Source organism: Hibiscus syriacus, unplaced genomic scaffold (assembly GCF_006381635.1).
Source record: "Hibiscus syriacus cultivar Baekdansim isolate YM2019G1 unplaced genomic scaffold, ASM638163v2 tig00110890_pilon, whole genome shotgun sequence".
In the NCBI taxonomy this organism is placed as follows: Eukaryota; Viridiplantae; Streptophyta; class Magnoliopsida; order Malvales; family Malvaceae; genus Hibiscus; species Hibiscus syriacus.
In genome coordinates, this window is record NW_024062900.1 from 492,654 (window position 1) to 512,808 (window position 20,155).

Below are 20,155 nucleotides of genomic sequence, written 5' to 3' on the forward strand. Positions count from 1 at the left end.
AGAAGCCACCGATGCTGAAGAAAAAAAAGTAGTAAAGAAGTTGTTTTCGCCACTTATGGTTATCCAAAAATCAATGCTGAACACGCATATGATTGAAGCACCTATTGGACCAAAAAGAAATAATGCTCCATCGACTTGGTAACCCCCAAAATGCAAAGCCCGATGCTACTCTGATCTTCTTCTCATCCTCTAAAACCCCAACTTTCACTTCATTTTCTCTCTTTATATTTTTGCAATTTGAAATGGATTAACAGGCAACTTAATGATCCGACACCCTATCCTTGTCTACTTATCTTGTATTTTTCTTCTTTGGGTATTTTGGAAATTGATCGAATCTTATCACTGATAAATAAAAGAGAAAATCGCCTCAGTGACCAAAAATGCCGTATAATATACGATTTTAACCAATTTTTTCCGGATTTGCCAAAATGACCAACAAAATCGCAATGCGATCGCTAATTCGCAACGCGATCTCCATTATCGCAAATTCGCGTTGCATTTCGCGTTGCGATGGTCTACAGTGTCGTTGCGATTTTCCCAATTCGCAATGCGAATAAGTAAATCGCAACGCGAATTGGGAAAATCGCAATGCGATACTGACTATCGCAATGCGATAATACAAAATCGCAACGAGATACTGACTTTCGCAACGCGATTCTGACTTTCGCAACGCGATAATACATAATCGCAATGCGATTTTCAAGCGCCATTAGTATCCTGGCCAAGTATTTTATTTTTAAATTCCAAACATATTAAATATGGAACACTGAACCGTCCACAGTATATCCCGTAATCGCAACTCATAACCTAAAACCTAAAATCACAACTCAGTCCCTCTCCTCTCTCACCCATCTCCGACGAAATCCTCCCCATCCGGTGAAATCCGTCTATCTCCATCTCTCAGAGCCACCCTCACAATCAGAAATGGAAAATCAACCAAATCACCAACGAGGTTAGTTTTTTTAATTATTTTCTTTTTGAAAATTTTGCATTATTATTAGGTTTTTCATATTGAAATTGATGATAAGTTTACTGGTAATTTCAAATAGATTAACCATTTCACTTAGATTGCTTATTAAATCAACCGAGAATCACAACGCGAAATGAAATCGCAATGCGATTTTAGTTTCGCGTTGCGATAGTCAAATTTGCGTTACGATAGTCATTTCGTGTTGCGATTTTCATTTTCTGAAGCTATTCTTCTTCTGCAAATTGAAACTTGAATGATTGCATTACTTCAACCAAAAAACAAAGACAAATACGAAATTCACAGTGTTGCAAATTTAAGTTTGAAGAATAAACTACTACTCTTTATGTTTATTATTATTTTGGTATATCTCACAGTGTAGTTTTTGGTATATCTAACTTAGTATGTTTATTGTTTTTGTAGAACTTTTATCGGCTCAATTGACCTTAAGAAATAAAGTCACCCTGGCCAAACATTGCGCGAAGCTTTCACCTGCACAAAGAAAAATGTTGAGATACATGCTTCGGGCCATGGCTGAAGTACAACATCCCGGTAGAGATGCGATGTTGACACACCTGTTTCTTCAACCATGACTAGCGATCTACCATATACAACGTCGTGATGAAGAGATATGGTTTGATTTTCCACCGGCGATACGTGTTTTGGGCGGGAGGAGTTTTGCTTAATCACCGGTCTACGCTTCGGACACGATGATGTAGGTCGGTACACTAGACACATTACCCGCCCATCATGGCTATCCCGGTTTTTCTTGAGCTGGAGAGGCCGAATCTACACGTAGAAGACCTGACAATTGTTGAATAAGAAAGATGGTTTTACTCGGATGGATGACGTCGACATTGTCCGAGTATGCCTTCTAATTCTTTGCATGCCGACCTTTTAGGCAGAGAGCCAGACAACCTATTCCAAATGATCTAATCAAATTGGTAGAAGACCTAAATGCGTGGACCTGTTTCCGTGGGGCTCGTATTATGGAAAGCTACATGGAATAAGTTATCGTCTTCCTTGGATGATCGAAAAAGTTTGCATGGCGATGGTTCCAAATACACTTTGACAGGCTTTATTTGGGTCTTTAGGTAAAATTTTTATATATGTTTCCAAAATTATAAGTAATTATTTAACAATTACTAATGTTTGTTATTATTGTTTGTAGATTTGGATATTTGAGGCCTTTCCCGCCATGAAGACATATGCATAAAAACTTCAATGATATTCCCAGGGCTATTTCCTGGAAGAGGAAACGGACCTTGCAATGGGAAGATTTACTACGGTATACGACAATAAAAATGTAAGTTAACATAAATACTACCATATGTTTATAAACAGTTATTACTAGTACACGTTTAACTTTGTTTGAGCTTTTATATTGTTAGGAGGCCAACACTCCTCTACAGAGGCTGACCCCATGGAAGCTGAGCTTGCCACTGATTGGTGCAAGCTAGTAAGGTTTTTTGATGGAACGTTGAGCAGCCTCCACTTCGGGAGCCATCACCTCGCCCAGAGCTATCACCTCACCCAGAGCCATCATCTGATCGACCCGACTATACCCTCCACACGACAGCCATCACCTATTCTGTCACATCATCGAGTCTCTTCTCCACCATCACCGCAAGATAGGCGACCGGCAAGATGCCACGACGTTTATCTCCCTGTTCTCCACCTCCACCTCAACGGGATGAGTTAGGGGAGTTACGTGATGAGGTCAATGCCTTACGTGAGGAGGTCGGTACTTTACGCAAAGACGATGGTGCATGGCGTGTTGAGGTGTCTACATTACGCGGTGAGGTAGCCGCTATACGTGAGATGGTAGCATCGTTGCAGAATGAGGTTCATACTCTACGCAACGAGGTAAGTTTAAGATTTTCATACTCGTAATTCATTCGGTTGCTGCCAACTGCTAAACTGTTTTTGTTAATATTTGTTTTTGGTTTTGTTTTGTCTTTTAGTTGAAGTCAATCCATTCAAGTTTCAATTGCAGAAGAAGAATAGTTTACTTTCGCAACACGAAAATGACTATCGCAACGCGGAAATGGCTATCGCAATGCGAAATGAAAATCGCAACGACAAAATCGCAATGCAAAATGAAATCGCAACGACAAAATCGCAACGCGAAATGAAAATCGCAATGCGATTTGTGTTTCGCGTTGCGATTTTGTCGTTGCGATTTCATTTCGCATTGCGATTTTGTCGTTGCGATTTTCATTTCACATTGCGATTTTGTCGTTGCGATTTTCATTTCGCATTGCGATAGCCATTTCCGCGTTGCGATAATCATTTTCGCGTTGCGATTTTAAGTTTCGTATTGCGAAAGTAACTATTCTTCTTCTGGAATGTTTATATGTTGTCCTTTTAAATGTTATATAAGTGCTTACTTCTGGAATGTTATCTGAGCATTTTGTGAACTATGATAGAATAATGACTTGGGTGAATACAATGCTAGTTTGAAACATATTTGTCTTTGTTTAATATCATGTCTGTTTATTTACTGATTTATGTATTAATTTTTTTTTAGCGGCCCGATAAGATGGATGCTTTACGTCGGGTTTTCCTTGCACGACGGAGTTCACGCATCAGACGGCGTGGACGTGCTATTACATCTCCGTTCACCCCAATGGTGCGAAGACTCCACAAGAAGAAGCCCGACTCACCTGTCATCCCTCAAGAGTCCCCTCCAATCGTTCAAGAGGCCCCTATCCTCCCTCAAGATCCCTCCCACCGTCAAGAGGCCACTGTCATCGTTGAAGAGGTCCCTCCCACCATTCCAGAGTCCGATTCACATGGGTAATATATCGAAGTATTGAGAAACCCCCACCGGTTCCGGACATGATGGATGAGAGTTGGCTCTCGTATGAGTTACCGGCTAGTACCCTTCCGGTATCTGAAGTGGAGAGGAGACAACTACCGGAAACAATTGTGGATAATACCCTTTGGGCTAAGACCGCAGTTGATTTTTATCTACATGAGCGGAGCCAAGGGTGTTACACTGACATAAGCAAACTCAACGATGAAATGTTTTTGTTGCTTGATCAGTCTTGGTGGGGTGTGCTTTTAGGGGTTAAAGACAGTGGCTATTTCGATGGGGAGGTAAGTCTTATATTTGTCTTATATGATTTTGATTAATTTTTTAAAAATTAATGTAATTCACTAATATATGTATTTTTTTGTAAAACAGCATATCGATGCGTGGGTGTCACGTCTACTAATAATAAGGAAGCTTAGGAAAAATAAAAAAAATTCGCGATATACAATAATGCCGGCGGCTTTTCACGCAGTTCACTTGAAGAATCAACGAGATGAATCATTTTCGTTGGGCAATGGACAAGCTAAACTTTATCCTGCATGGTGGGAAGTCGATAAGGTTAGTGTTTATTTTTTAAATTTTTTAAAGGTGTTCATAAATAAGTGCGCAAATAAATGAATTATTACTTATGATTGCAGGTGTTTATCCCTATTTTGGAACGTCGTCATTGGCTTCTAGTCCAACTTCAGCTCCCATCCCTGAAGATAATAGTGTATAGCATGATAATTACATATCACTGTCTGATTTGAGAGATATGATCAAGGGATGGAGCTCTCATTTGGCTAAATTCTTGGATGGGATTAATTATTGGACTCATTCTGGACACAAGAAGCCAAAGAAGTTCAATGTCACAGTTGTCAGAGACGAGACCGTGCCACAACAATCGCCGGGAGCCAGAGGGGATTGTGGTCCTCTCGTATGCTTGTGCTTGGCGCATTTGACGACGGGAAGCACAGAGTTTCTACCTCCCACCGATAGAGATAGAGCTATAGTAGGCTTGTGGTTTCGGCATTATATGGCTAGAGCAATATATTCGAGACGCTGCCTACCTGCATCCGCCTTATGAAAGTGTCCATTGTTAATTGGTAAGTCAAATGCAAGTTTTGTTAACTTATATACTCCTTTTGGTTTGAAAATGTTTGGTTAAGTACCTAGAATTCAATAATTTGCTGTTTGTAGGTTTTAGATGTGTAGGAAGTCTTGTTTGAGCAAATGTTTGGTTTCTGCAGGTTAATCCTTAAGTGAGCTCCGTGAAATGGATGTACGGGGTCACAAAGTTGTTGATTCATTGATTCAATTATTTATGAAGAAATAAGAATTATTATTATTTTTTGATTGTTTAATTGATTTGTAAAAGATGATTTGTAAATGTTGATTTGTTTAATTGATGTGTACATAATTCTTATTTGTGCTTGTTTAATTGATTGAAATGTAATAGTTGATTTGTTGATTTTCAATCTGCATTATGTTGAAGGCAAAACAGACTATCGCAACACGAAACTGACTATCGCAACGAGAAAATCGCAATGCGAAATGAAAATCGCAACGAGAAAATCGCAATGCGATTTTCATTTCGCATTGCGATTTTCTAGTTGCGATAGCCATTTTCTCGTTGCGATTTTTCATTTCGAATTGCGATAGCCATTTTCGCGTTGCGATTTCCCCGTTGCGATAGTCAAATGAATGTCTAATAAGTGATAACAACTGAACAGATCATAGCAATGTTCAAACTCAAGTTACTAATACATGCCTAACTGAAAATGTTAAAAGTGCACACATAAAATACACATAATACAACGTTTGCATTTAAAAATCACCTAAGTTAACAGTCCCAAAAGGTGAAGCCGGTTGTGATTGGGATTTTGAAGATGATTGCGAAAGTCAGAATCTTGTTGCGAAAGTCAGAATCTCGTTGCGATTTTGTATTATCTCGTTGCGATAGTCAGTATCGCATTACGATTTTCCAAATTCGCATTGCGATTTTCCAAATTCGCATTGCGATTTACTTATTCGCATTGCGAATTAGGAAAATCGCAACGCGATACTTACTTTCACAACGAGATAATACAGAATCGCAATGCGATTTTCAAAGTTCGCAATATGTTTTGGTTTCACAACACAAATTTTTTGTGTATATATCTACGCAGAAGCAACAACTCATAACCTAAATCCCTAAATCGCAACTCATTTCATCTCCATCTATCACTCTCTCCGGCGACATCCGTTCCTATATCCGTTCCTACATCCTTCCCCATCCGACAACAGGTCTTAGTTTCGCAGCTCGTTTGTTTAGTAAATTAATTTACAACCATGAAATCATCTAATGTTGATCATGTTTGGATAGATTTGTGTTTTGGAGGGTCATGGGAGAATGTTCATGGTGTTTTACAATATATGCCTTTACCCATAAATCTTCAACTAAAACTGTCATTAAAAAGTTAACTTATGAAACTCTAATGTTACGTGTTTCAAAGAAATTGAATTTAGAGCCCTTAAGTGGATTTAGGCTATCTTATCAGAGGAATGGTAAAGTTTATTTGTTAACCGACAATGAAGATATTGAACGGTTCATTGCTTACATTAGTGTTTCAAGTGATGATGTTACATTGTATGTTGTTGAACCTAGAAGTAGTATTGTTGGGTCAGTAGCGGGTAGTAATCAACTAAGTTTTTCTCAAAACCCACAACCTTTCTCTAATCCAAATCCCAATCAACTTTCAGCACCAAATTCCGGTTTTCGTATTGACCAATTAGACGATGATGAGCCAAGAGAAAAAATTGTGAGTACTAGTCAGTATTCGAAATTTGATCTTGGTCAATACCCGGACTTTGATATTGGTCAATACTCAGATTTTGATGATGTTTCAGAAGAAGAAACAGACCCTGCGTGTAATGATTTTGATATTGGTCAATACCCGAATTTTGATGATAAAACAACCGTTGCCGAGGAAGATGTTGTTGATGATAATGAGGAGGAAGTGGAGGCTATGAATGAACATGTTGAACATCCATTCTGTAATTCATATAATCCTAAAGAAGAAAAAGAAGAAGAAAAAGTCCCCGAAGAAAAGAAAATGCCACGGGAGTATAACTGGAATATGCCAGAATTACTTAAGATACCGGAAGAAGAGTTGGTAAAGAAAGCAGTTGATTGTTACACAAAAGTTATTCGTATCAAGAAAGATGATTGTTTTGATACAAAGGAAGACTTGAAGATAGCTTTGTATACGAAATGTGTGGAAGATGGCTATCAACTAAAAGTTAACAAATCAAGCAAAGATCGTTTCAAAACAAGGTGTATGATTGACAAAAACTGTACGTGGCGTATGATTGCAAAGAGGATAAAAGATTGCGAAATGTTTCAAGTTAGGACTTTTATTGATAAACATACATGTTCAAGAACCCAAGTTTTTCCTAACCATAGGCAGGCAAACAAAAAGGTGTTGGGTGGTTTTCTGGCTGAGTTAATGTTTTTGAATGGCAGGGTATATCGGGGACATAAAATTATGACTGACATGAATGCTCGATTCAAGATTAGTATATCATATTCTCAAGCTTGGAGAGCCAAATGTTATGCCTTGGAATTATTGAGGGGGTCGCCAGAAGCATCATTTGCCCAACTGCCGGCTTATTGTCACAATTTAAAGCTGAAAAATCCTGGGTCGGTAACTCATATCAAAACAGATAGAGATGGACGCTTTGAGTTGCTGTTTATCGCCATTGGTGCTGCGGTTAGTAAATCAATATAATTCTATTGACTCATTTTTGTTAGTTACATGCATTTCACATTTAAATGATTATATTTCTTGTGTATTATTTGTAGATTCGTTCGTTATTACTTGCATGCGCCCAGTTATTAGTTGACGGAGCACATTTGAAAGGTCGATACCTTGGAGTAAACTTATTAGCAGTAGCCATGGATGCTAACAATGGGATATTGCCAATAGCTTACGGGGTTGGCAAATCTGAAACCTCTGATTCATGGACATGGTTTATGGGGCATCTTAGGGATTGCATAGGTCCTATTAACAATCTGACAATCATATCCGATAGGGCAAACTCAATTGACAATGCTGTTAGAAGGTGTTTCCCAGATGCTTTTCATGGACTTTGTGGTGTTTATTTGTATAGAAATCTAAAATCAAGGTCTGCTGGTATAAAAAAGCACAAATGGACATATTGGAAGGCTGTAAAAGCTTATCGGGAAGTGGATTTCAATAAGCATATAAACTGTTTAAGACGTGTTTTGCCTCAGTGTGCTCAAACACTAGAAGATGTCGGGTTTGAAAGATGGTCAAGACTACATCAACTTGGAGAAAGATATGGTTTCATGACGTCTAATAGTGCAGAATCAATCAACGCTCTAAGTCGTCATTCCCGGAAATTACCCATTACTATGTTAATGGAGTTTTTTCAAGCCTCTATTCAACAGTGGTACTACAAGAAAAGAAACCGTGCAGGTATTATTTCTTTGAATTCGTAACTTATCATATATTTTACTAAGTATTATTTATTTAAATTTATAGGAACATTGGAACATCGTGTTACACCATGGACTGAAAAAAAAGATAACGAAACGTGTTGTAAAGTCAACGTCATGGAGAGTTGAACCATGTTCAAACACTTTGTTTGAAGTACTGGATAATAACTTAAATGGGCTTGTCGATCTAAATGCAAGGATGTGTAGTTGTATGAAATGGAAAAATCTGGTTCCGTCCATGTTATAAAAGTTGCTCTTCATCTAAACCAAGATGATTCAAGCACATACGCTATGGATTGCTACACTATAGAAGTATATCGACAGACTTATGCCGAGATTGTCTACCCTATTCCACATCCTTCTGAGTGGGACATACCAGATGACTTACAAACAGTTTTGCCACCAGCCATGGACAGAAGGCTACCTAGCCGACCAAAAAGTCACGATCGTATACCGTCTAAGGGTGAAGAGAAGAAGAGATCGACATGTAGTCGGTGCAAGGAAAGTGGTCATACAAGGTTGATATGTGGATCACCAGTGCCATCACAATCATCTTTTCCTCTACCAAAATATGGATCATCATCAAAATCCAAAGCTCATATGGTTTCAAGAAAAAGGCAATCAAAATCACAATCATCTTTAAAATCCCAATCATCTTTAAAATCCCAATCACAACTGGCTTCACCTTTTGGGACTGTTAACTTAGGTGATTTTTAAATGCAAACGTTGTATTATGTAGATTTTATGTGTGAACTTTTAACATTTTCAGTTAGGCATGTATTAGTAACTTGAGTTTGAAAATTGCTATGATCTGTTCAGTTGTTATCACTTAATAGGCAATCATCTTAATGTCTATCGCAACGCGGAAATTACTATCGCAATGCGAAATGAAAATCGCAACGAGAGAATCGCAATGCGAAATGAAAATCGCAACGCTAATTTCGCAATGCGAAATGAAAATCGCAACGAGGGAATCGCAATGCGAAATGAAAATCGCAACGCGAATTTAATTTCGCGTTGCGATTCTCTCGTTGCGATTTTCATTTCGCGTTGCGATTCTCTCGTTGCGATTTTCATTTCGCATTGCGATAGTACTTTTTGCCTTCAACATAATGCAGATTGAAATCAACAAAATCAACCATTACATTTCAATCAATTAAACAAGCACAAATAAGAATTATGTTAACATCAATTAAACAAATCAACTTTTACAAATCACCTTTTACAAATCAATTAAACAATCAAAAAATAAGCAATAATTATTAGAGAAAATACACTTCTACTATTGAATCAACTTTTGCAGCCATACATCATTTTCACGCAGCTCACTTCTGAGATTAACCTGCATAAACCAAACATTTGCTCAAACAACACTTTCTACACATCTAAAACCTACAAACAGCAATTATTGAATTCTAGGTACTTAACCAAACATTTTCAAACCACAAGCCTATAAACATACCAATTATTTATGGACATTTTTATAACGCGGATGCAGGTAGGCAGCGTCTCGTATATATCGATCTAGCCATATAATGTCGAAACCACAAGCCTACTGCAGCTCTATCTATATCGGTGGGAGGTAGATACTTTATACTTCCTGTGATCAAACGGTCCAACACCAAGCATACGAGAGGACCACAATCCCCTCTGGGTCCTTTTGTTTGTTGTGGTGCGGTCTCGTCTCTGCTAACTGTAATATTGAGCTTCTTTGGCTTCTTGTTTCCAGAACGAGTCCAATAATTTATCGCATCCAAGAATTTAGCCAAATAAGAGCTCCATCCCTTAATAATATCTCTTAAATCAGCCAATGATATGTAATTTATCATGCTGTCATATACTATTACCTTAAGGGATGGGATCTGAAGCTCGACGAGAAGCCAATGGTTACGTTCCAAAACAGGGATAAACACCTGCAATCATAAGTAATAATTCATTCATTTTGCGCACTTATTTATGAATACCTTTAAACTCAATCTAAAATAAACACTAACCTTATCGACCTCCCACCATGCAGGATAAAGTTTAGCTTATCCATTGCCCAACGCAAATGATTCATCTCGTTGATTCTTCAAGTGAACGGCATTAAAAGACGTCGGCATAATTGTATATCGTGTATTTCTTTTATTTTCCTTAAGTTTCCTAATAGACGTCGGTGTTAAAAAAACACTAACCTTATGGACTCTTGAGGGATGACAGGCGAGTCGGGCTTCTTCTTGCGGTGTCTTCGTACTATTGGGTATACGGAGACTTAATAGCACGTGCACGCCGTCTGATGCGTGAACTCTATTGTGCAAGAAAACCCGACGTAAAGCATCCACCTTATCGGTCCGCTAAATAATTAAATACAAATATCAGTAAATAAACAGACATGATATTGAAACAGTGAAAACAAAGACAAATATATTTCAAACTTTCAACCAAAAGACAAAACAAAGACAAATACTAACTTCACAGTGTTAAAGAATACACAGTTTAGCAGAATTGGCAGCAACCGAATAAATTTACTTCAACCAAAAGACAAAACAAAAAGACAAATACTAACTTCACAGTGTTAATAAACAGTTTAGCAGTATTGGCAGCAACCGAATAAATTTACTAAGCAATCTAAGTGAAAATGGTTAATTTAAGTGAAATTACGAGTAAATTTATCATCAAGTTAAATATGGAAAATCTTAAACTTACCTCGTTGCGTAGAGTATGAACCTATTCTGTAACGATACTACCATCTCACGTAGAGCGACAACCTCACACGTAAGTAGACATCTCCACGCCATGCACCATCGTTATCGAGTAGAGTACCGATCTCCTCATGCAAGGCATTGACCTCATCACGTAACTCCCTTACTCATCCCGTGGAGGTAGAAACAGGGGATAGAAGTCGTGGCATCTTTGCCGGTCGCCTATCATGAGGTGATGGTGGAGAAGAGGCTCGATGATGTGACGGGATAGGTGATGGCTCTCGTTGTAGAGGTGTATAGTCGGGTCAATCAGGTGATGGCTCTGGGTGAGGTGATGGCTCTCGAAGTGGAGGAAGTGGAGGCTTCTCATCATTCGTGCCATCAAGAAAATGCTGACTAGCTTGCACCAATCAGTGGCAAGCTCAGCCTCCGTGGGTGTCAGTCTAATTAATGGAATGTTGGCCTCCTAAAAATATAAAAACTCAAACAAAGTTAAACGTCTACTATTAATAACTTGTTTATATATGATAGTATTGTGTTAACTTACATTATTTATTGTATTAAGTCTTCCCAATCCAACAGACGTTTCCTCTTCCAGGAAATAGCCCTGGGAATATCATTTGAAGTTTTTATTGCATATGTCTTCATGGCGGGAAAGGCCTCGAATATCCAAATCTACAAACAATATAATAACAAACATTAGTAATTGTTAAATAATTAAATAATTTTGAAAACATTATATAGAAATTCTTACCTAAAGGCCCAAACAAAGCCTGACAAAGTGTATTTCGACCCATCGCCCCGCAAACTTTTGCGGTCATCAAAGGCAGACGACAACTTAGTCCAGGTAGCTTTCCATATACGAACCCACAGAAACATATTCCATGCATTTAGGTCCTCTACCAATAATATTAGCTCCTGAGGAATAGGTTGTCTGGCCTCTCTGCCTAAAAAGCCGGCATACAAAAGTAGTAGAAGGCATACTCGGACAACATCGACGTCATCATCCGAGTAAAACCATCTTTCTTATTAAACAATTTCTTCATGTCGTCGACGTGTAAGTTCGGCTTCTCTATTGACTCATCAGGAAAAACCCTGGATAACCATGATGGGCGGGTGATATGATGAGTGTACCGGCCTACATCATCGTGTCCGAATCGTAGACCAGTGATTAAGCAGAACTCCTTCCGCCCAAAACAAGTATACGCCGGTGGAAAATGAACTATATCTCTTCCTCACCACGTTGTATACTGTCGGGTAGATCGCTAGTCATGGTCTGAAGCCACAAATGGGTCAAATTAGCATCTCCACCCGGATGCTGTACTCTCAGCCATGGCCCGAAGCAGGTTTCTTCAAACAATTTTCTTTGTGCAGGTGAAAGCTTCGAGCAATTGTAGTGGCTAGGCTAACTTTATTAATGTCAATGAAGCCGAAAAATTCTACAAAAACAAAAACATACCAAGTTAGATATACAAAAACTACACTGTCAAGATATACCAAAAACAATAAACATAAATAGTAGTTTATTCTTGAAACTAAATTTGCAACACTGTTTTGTCTTTTGGTTGAAATGAAAATCGCAACGAGATAATGAGAATCGCAACGCGGAAATGACTATCGCAACGAGAGAATCGCAACGCGAAATGACTATCGCGACGAGAGAATCGCAACGCGAAATGAAAATCGCAATGCGATTTTGTTTCGCGTTGCGATTTTTATTTCGCGTTGCGATTCTCTCGTTGCGATAGTTATTTCCGCGTTGCGATTTCATTCTCGAAACTATTCTTCTTCTGCATTACTTCAACCAAAAGACAAAACAAAGACAAATACTAACTTCACAGGCTAAACAGTTTAGCAGTATTGGCAGCAATCGAATGAATTTAATAAGAAATCTAAGTGAAATGGTTAATCTATTATTGAAATTACTAGTAAATTTATCATCAATCTCAATATGAAAAACTTAAAATAATGCAAAATTTTCAAAAAAAAAAAAAAAACTAACCCTCGGAGGTTGATTTTCCATTTATGAATGATTGTGAGGGATTTTTGACTGTGAATGGTTGTGAGGGATTTCGCCGGCGATGGGGACGGAAATCTTCGGAGATGGGGACAGATTTCGCCGTAGAGAGTGAGAGATGGAGATGGGACTGAGTGTTGTGATTTTGGGTTTGAGGTTATGAGTTGCGATTACTGTGGACGGTTCAGTTTCTGATTTATTAAGAAAAAATTCGTGTTTGGAATTTGAAAAAAAAAATACGCGTTAATACGAATGGCGCTATATAAATCGCATTGCGAAAGTCAGTATCTCGTTGCGATTTTGTATTATCGCATTGCGATAGTAAGTATCGTATTGCGATAGTCAGTATCGCATTGCGATTTTCCCAATTCGCGTTGCGATTTACTTATTCACATTGCGGATTGGGAAAATCGTAACGACACTGTAGACCATCGCAACGCGATTTCCAACTATCGCAACGCGAAATGCAACGCGAATTTGCGATAATGGAGATCGCGTTGCGAATTAGCGATCGTATTGCGATTTTGTTGGTCATTTGACAAATCTAAAAAAAGTTAGTTAAAATCGTATATTATAAGGCATTTTTGGTCACTGAGGCGATTTTCTCTAAATAAAATTATTAACTTTATGATTCGCAGAGTATAAATCAAAGATGCCTCACAGAACACGTCCATTGACAGCTCTATTACTGTTCACTGGCCTCAACGCTGTGCTGGTCTCAACCATTACCCCTGTCTATGATTTTGTCTGCTTCCTTCCTTACTGGGAGAGACGGGTTTGTTTCTCATTACTCTTTCCTTTGCTTATTTTCTTGCCCCAAACTCTGTTTTATCGATATGTATAATTATGGTATAGGAATAGATATTTCAAGTTTTAAGCGTGTATTTTTGGCTGTCCACTGTTTGAAGTTTCTTGTTTTAAAAAAAAAATTGAATGAAATCTTTGCTTAAATTATAGTTGCATTTGTTGATACCCAATTATTGTTGCTCAAATGGGTTAAAATTTTTTTCCTTTCCCATATGATGAATTTGGATTTTGTCTTTCCCGTATGATGAATCTTGGTTCTTGTGACTGTTACGTCAATCTTGATGGGATAGAAATAATTTAGGCTTGTTCTATGCTTACTATCAATTTGAAGTCATTTTCTTCATCACTGAAAATCATACTGGACTCTACTGCTTTAGTCATTTTTAAAGCGTTGTTACTTGGATTTTGGATTTGGTCTCAAATGCATATGTATGCCCTATACGCCCAATCCTGTATGCATAACTAACTGAAAATTTGCCACTTAAACATGTTTGAACTTCTCTTTAAAGTGCTATACGCATCAGATAACTAGTAGTTTATTTGTAGCCCGTGTTCTGTTAAATCAATCTTCTACTGTTTTATAGTTGATCCATTACTGGTCTTGAGTGAAAAATAACTCAAAGCATCGTTGAATTGAACTGCTCAAGTGGTAATCCATACTAGTCAACAGTCATCTTTGCAGATATTCAGTCATACTGCAGATTATAAAATGCTACTCCAAGCAACAATTATCTATCGATAACATGTTTCTGTTGACTCATCCTCTGAGGACTGGGATGAAAAACTAAATGGGAAATTATTGCTGTTTGTCTTATCTTTCCCTTTTGGTTGAAGATGCTTTTACTTCAACGTCATATTGGTTTCTTGAGGATGTTTGCAGATATAGGATGTAACTAATCATGTGTAACCAGTTGATAATATATGTGGATGTATACCCTTATGTCATCTCTGTACTTAGGTGAGTGATTCTGATCAACTGAAGACCCGAATGCTTTTGTTTCTTGTTTCGGCATGAGTTATCTTTTGAAATCTTCTTGGTTTTATTTTTATTCAAACTTGCTCCTGTTTTCTATCTTGGACGGAAGGTGTCATCGGATATGTACTGTGCATATAGATGTCTGATTTTTCCACGTTCACATGGTTTCTACCTAGGGCTTGTGCCTTTTTTATTTGATTTGTTTCAGCGAGAACGGCGTCGTTTAGAACGGGAAGCTTCGCCAAATAAATTTCAATCATCCTGAAAGAAGCTTCATCAAATAAATTTCAATCATCCTGAAAGAAGCTTCATCAAATAAATTTCAATCATCCTGAAAGATCTCGAGGACCTCCATGGAAAATAGGTTGTATAATTCAGTGAAATGCCATCATCAAAATGACACTGAACTCTTTCTCAAGTTGGTGATTTTCTTATAACCAATATGAAGAGTGGCTTTAGCCTTACTAGTGTTTTTTGATAAAATAGGGAACACCATGCCATTGTCCTGGAAGTTGAATTTCAAGGCCTATTTGGTTGAAATGACTTAACCAATTATCCGTTTATATTTCACATAACTGCCGTCATTTTTATCTTTCACTAGGAGTATCGACACTGTTCCAATACAGCCATACTGACGTGAATTGGTGCCAACATGTTTTTGCATTGTCAAAAGAAAGCAAGGGAAAATGCTATAAGCATAAAGTATAGCGGAGACTAGAATATGGCGGGGGAAAACCAAAAGATTATAAACTGTATTGGTTGCCTTCAAAATATATATACATCAAGATAATGGTTGCCTCTTATCTGTGTTCTCATCATACATGAAAACTATCATGTCTTTGAAAGTCAGAACAAATGAATTTATATGAAATGAAATTCAGGGACCAGAATGAGAATTGTCTTACAAAAAATAGGTACTACAAGCTTTGCCTGCGAATGAAATGCAAATCCTATAAGATGGGGGGTGTTCAAGAAATTCAATTACCTATTAACTGCAGCTTCATGCGATGCAACTCTAATTGTGTATTTAGAACTTGGGGTCAATTAAAAAAGAAGCAAGGCGGCCATTGCTCGAGCTCATTTCTGGGGCACCTTCCATCTCGGTTTAACATACCATGCTCATGCAAATGGGGATCCTTTCATTTAGGCAACTCGGACGGCAAACCAAACCAGGTTACGACTATCTTATACACCCTTTGGACTACATATACACTCATGGTATGGATTGTCATAGAAGAATTCTTCAGTCTTGAAGCGTTCTTCTCCTTTCATTCCTGGTGCAGCACCTTTTCTTTTTCTTGGAGATCCTCTCCTACAATATAATTACAATGTTGAAATTCATTAAAAAATGTCATTCCATTGAACACTGCAATAAGATTCCTTCGATATTTAATTATGCATCCTTGATTTTAATTATGCATCTTTTGGTACTTAATTTTTACATTTTCACAGCCTAGTTGTTAGGTCCATCACAGAGGAATAGTAGAATGGGTCTAATTCATGGAAAACAGATAACATAACTACCTGTTTTTGTGCATTTGCTGCACACGTTCAGCGAATGAGGATATTTTTAGTTTCCCTCTTTCCAACTCGTCAAAAAGCTTGGCAAGTCCTTTCCTGTATCACATATTAACAAATTTGAGATAAGAGTATAAATTGCTTTAATAAGAACGATAGTTCTTTTTTGAGGAATTTTTTTTTAAAAAAATTGTTCTTATAGGGTGTCATTCAACACTACAAAGTATTTATAGGAAAGAAGTTACAAAACCATCATTAAAGTTGATATCGCCCAGTATTACGTGAACTAAACAAAGAAACTAACAAGACAAGACAAGGCCATGCTATGCTATGCTATTTTCCAAGAAAATATTTTGTTAGTGAAACCAAAAACAAAGTACATAAACTTCATCCACAGAGATGAATTCCTCTGGAAGACTCAACTGCTCACTTGTCACATCTTTGTAAATTAACGATTCAGGAAAACAAATTGGGTGACTGAATTGCATTAAGTCGCATTCATGGCATAAAATGGCTTTCTGGGAATACTACACGAAAGCAAAACATGTAGAGGATATTAATGGCTCATTTCCTATAGAAAACCTGTTCCTAAAAGAAACCAAATGATATTTTCACCATCTATTACCTGTCTGGGGAGATTGTCTTCCGATGGACAAAGAATCTGCGGTGCCCCTCAATAGCTCGTGCCATGTTATCTGAAGATGATGGAACAAACACATCGCTTTCCAAAGAAACAATGTAATCTAGTGCAGCAGTTTGAGTTGAATGCTTAGAAACTGCATTCAACTCTTCCTTTGTTGCCAGTTTCTCCTGTCATCAACAAAAGCATAGTCATGAAGGCACCACATCCTCATGGCCGATTATGCACATCAAACTATTTATAACAAGGCAAAATAACAATAGCAAACCTTGGAAACTAGATTTGGAAAATACGACTTGAGCTCAGAAAGGCGAGCATCACCACCATAAATTTCACCAAATGCAACATAAATTAGTGTTGATGGAGGATAACCAATAGCTCGAAGAAATATTCCCACTTCTTTGGGGGTTAGTGGACAAAAGCCACCTTTTCTCTGTTCAGTAGGGTTTATATCTTTAACCTTCCAATCTTTTGTGTTCTCCCTGGAAAGATATTTAGAGAAACCAGTATAAGCTAAAAAAAACACAAAAACCTAAGCACCAAAAGGATGACTTCTTTTTTTTTTTTTTTTGAAACACCAAAAGGATGACTTCTTTTATGCTCAAATTGGTCAATTTAGTCACATTCTTCCCCATTTTCTAGTAATTTTAACTAACAAAGCATAATTCAAAGCATATCAAGGATAAGGAAAAACTACATAACTTTTTCCATAATTTATACGAATTTAATACAAAATTTTGAAGTCTGTATATTGAGACCATTATCAAGTTAGTTTATTCATACAGGTTACATGGTTAATATTCTGGTTTTCAGTAAGACAAATTGGTAAAGAAAAGGATTCCTGTCAAGACTTAAAGTAAATGCACGAGCACAAAAGAAAGGTTCCTACCTCATTATTCTCAGCTCTTCAGATTCTGCATCAGTCAAACCAGAAGTACAACCAGTAAAAGCAAGCATGTCTTTTTCATAGCTTAAGTGAACTGCAATGTATTTTCCACTCTGTGTTCTCAGACGATCTACCAGCTCCTGTGGTGTCACCATCATGCATACTCAGAACATAATTTAAAAAGGAAGTCCCATAAGAGATCTCTTAAATCATTCAATAATCAAATCAAACATGAATGCTGTTTGTCGCGCATATTATATTCTAGCATTGCAAGGTGAATTCTTTTTATAAGATCTTAAATTCTTGCTGCATTTCAAAAGCTTATGCCTTTTATTTCCTGTGCATGGAAGTAAAGTAACAGGGGCATAAACACCAAAGAGTATCAATTCACCTTTCCTAAGCTCTCGATGGAGGGAGGGAAGCGAAGAGCATGGTACATAGCACGGCATCTCAACCTCTGTACATCAAGAGGAAGATCGTTGTTTGCGAGTATAGAATCTGATTCAACAACATTGATAACCTGCAAAAGTTTCTTGTTCAGCATCCTTGGAATTATGACTTATAATAATTTAAAAAGGGGGGGTAAAATTTGATGCTGGATCACACTTAGGCATGCTATATGTCCTTGTATGAGAGTATTTGAAGAATTTTGCCTTAATATTAAAAAAATTAGCTGACCCTATTCTCATATGTAATGGGGTAAGGGGGAGGTAGGGTAGTAGGCTGCCCCCAACGCCAGGTTGAGAGCAGCTTCCGTCGAAGACCTCCGTTATGAATTTTGCCTTAATATTAAGCTACCTAGAAATTATTTCAGTAAATAGAATGCATTCTTTTCTACTTGGTATAACTGCATTAAACAAAACATAATAGTGAATCATATTCCGGAAAAAGTTAACTCAGACAGATTGCACACCATCATCACTGCAGATCAATCACATCTAGGAGGGTATCTAAAACAAGCCACACCCAAAAATAAATAATGACAACGAGTATATACCTGATACTCATTCCACAGCTGAGCCATTTCTTTGTAGTAACCCACATTAGACCAGGAAGTAAAGTGCTTTTGAGCCCGAGGAACATGTTCCAGTTCCTTTGGAAGCTCCTTAACAATCCTAACATCTTGTTGTAAAGTTGTGATGAAATGAAGCTCATCAAATATATCAGAAAATGTACTGTTCCAATCGAGATGAGAGACCTTAAGTAATTACAGTAAACTAAATAAGATCAAAACAATTACAGACTTTGATAGAGTTGAGAGGGAAACAAATGAGAATACCTCGAGTCATGATAGAAGGATTGTGTATCCATCTTTGGAATAACTAAGACTGCAGTCATTATGTATGCCACAGCCACCATGTCCGATATCTACAAGACAATGTAACATCCATGAATCTTGAAAGCAAACAATAATGGATTGTAGAGCTAACAAATTCACTCAATCAAACACAAGAAACTTGAACGCAAACAACAATGGGTTATACATCGAGAGAATTTTTTGATGATGCGCCGATTGTTAAAAGCTTACGACAACAATATTTATAGATCCAAAACCAAATTAAAGTGAAAATTGATATGCATATTACTCTTAGAGTACTAAGCATCCAGCGGTTAGAACTGACTTAAAATATATGTATTTCATTTCAACAACAAAAACCGGTTAACCTTGGGGGGGGGGGGAACTCCACTGGTTTCAACTGAAATTGATCAGATTGTTGTTTATTTATGGATCCGGAGTAACGTAGCATTGTAGTAGACTGTACAAGGCTAACATGTCTTCCATATGAGCACAATTATTAACTGCATAAACTCCATAATGGCTTAGAAAATTTTATGATAGGTAGCAAAAACCATCTTCACCACACAATCAGTTTTCTAATTCTATCAAATCATTAATCGTAGAATGTGATATTGAATGTAATTAGACACATATATACAGAAAGATCAGGCAAAAGCAAAAAAAAAAAAAAGTAAACAAGAAATAGATATAAGAAAACATACCGCAGTGCGAATTTGATTCAATCCTCCATTACAGTTCACTATTAAATATCGGTCAGATCCGAGTGAAGCTGACAGCATTAAATGGAATTAGAGAAAACCAGAATTATCGATTACAAACAGAAAAACAATTAACAACTAGACATTGAGTAAAAGAGTAAGCACTGATCCAAAAGGAAAGGGACAGTTTAAGTGAGATCATGAGTGAGAGGAGTAATATGTTTCTAGATTTTTACGTATATATTTGCTCGTAGGATGAGCACACGGACGTAAGCCACGGCTAGAAGGAGGGTCCCAAAGTTCTTCATCAGTTATCTGCATAACTCAAAAAGGAATTATACATGCAATTCATCCTTGAATTTAATTT

At 37.4% G+C, this 20,155-nt stretch overlaps 2 protein-coding genes across 2 annotated transcripts; one reads left to right on the forward strand and one right to left on the reverse strand.

Moving 5' to 3' along the window:
- The first annotated feature begins 282 nt into the window (after positions 1–282).
- Positions 283–15,011, forward strand: LOC120144614. Its single transcript, XM_039158646.1, has 3 exons — positions 283–349; positions 13,574–13,738; positions 14,955–15,011. The coding sequence occupies exons 2-3, from the start codon at positions 13,616–13,618 to the stop codon at positions 15,009–15,011; spliced, it is 180 nt and encodes a 59-aa protein (XP_039014577.1). The 5' UTR covers positions 283–349; positions 13,574–13,615.
- Positions 15,012–15,722: 711 nt separating this feature from the next.
- Positions 15,723–19,869, reverse strand: LOC120144907 (O-fucosyltransferase 38-like). The gene is made up of 9 exons (XM_039158861.1): positions 19,792–19,869; positions 19,070–19,158; positions 18,788–18,965; positions 18,182–18,310; positions 17,794–17,930; positions 17,173–17,386; positions 16,890–17,074; positions 16,271–16,363; positions 15,723–16,058 (listed from the first exon to the last, which is right to left on the reverse strand). Exons 1-9 carry the CDS (start codon positions 19,867–19,869, stop codon positions 15,932–15,934), a joined length of 1,230 nt encoding a protein of 409 aa, XP_039014792.1. The 3' UTR covers positions 15,723–15,931.
- Positions 19,870–20,155: the final 286 nt, after the last annotated feature.

Coding starts and splice junctions, on each gene's coding strand:
- LOC120144907 (XM_039158861.1), bottom strand. CDS start 19,869: ATGCTGTCAGCTTCACTCGGATCTGACCGATATTTAATAGTGAACTGT. Junction 19,159..19,791: donor TGAATCAAATTCGCACTGCG/GTATGTTTTCTT, acceptor ATTGTCTTGTAG/ATATCGGACATGGTGGCTGT. Junction 17,931..18,181: donor CCATCGAGAGCTTAGGAAAG/GTGAATTGATAC, acceptor GTGACACCACAG/GAGCTGGTAGATCGTCTGAG.
- LOC120144614 (XM_039158646.1), top strand. CDS start 13,616: ATGCCTCACAGAACACGTCCATTGACAGCTCTATTACTGTTCACTGGC. Junction 13,739..14,954: donor TTCCTTACTGGGAGAGACGG/GTTTGTTTCTCA, acceptor GATTTGTTTCAG/CGAGAACGGCGTCGTTTAGA.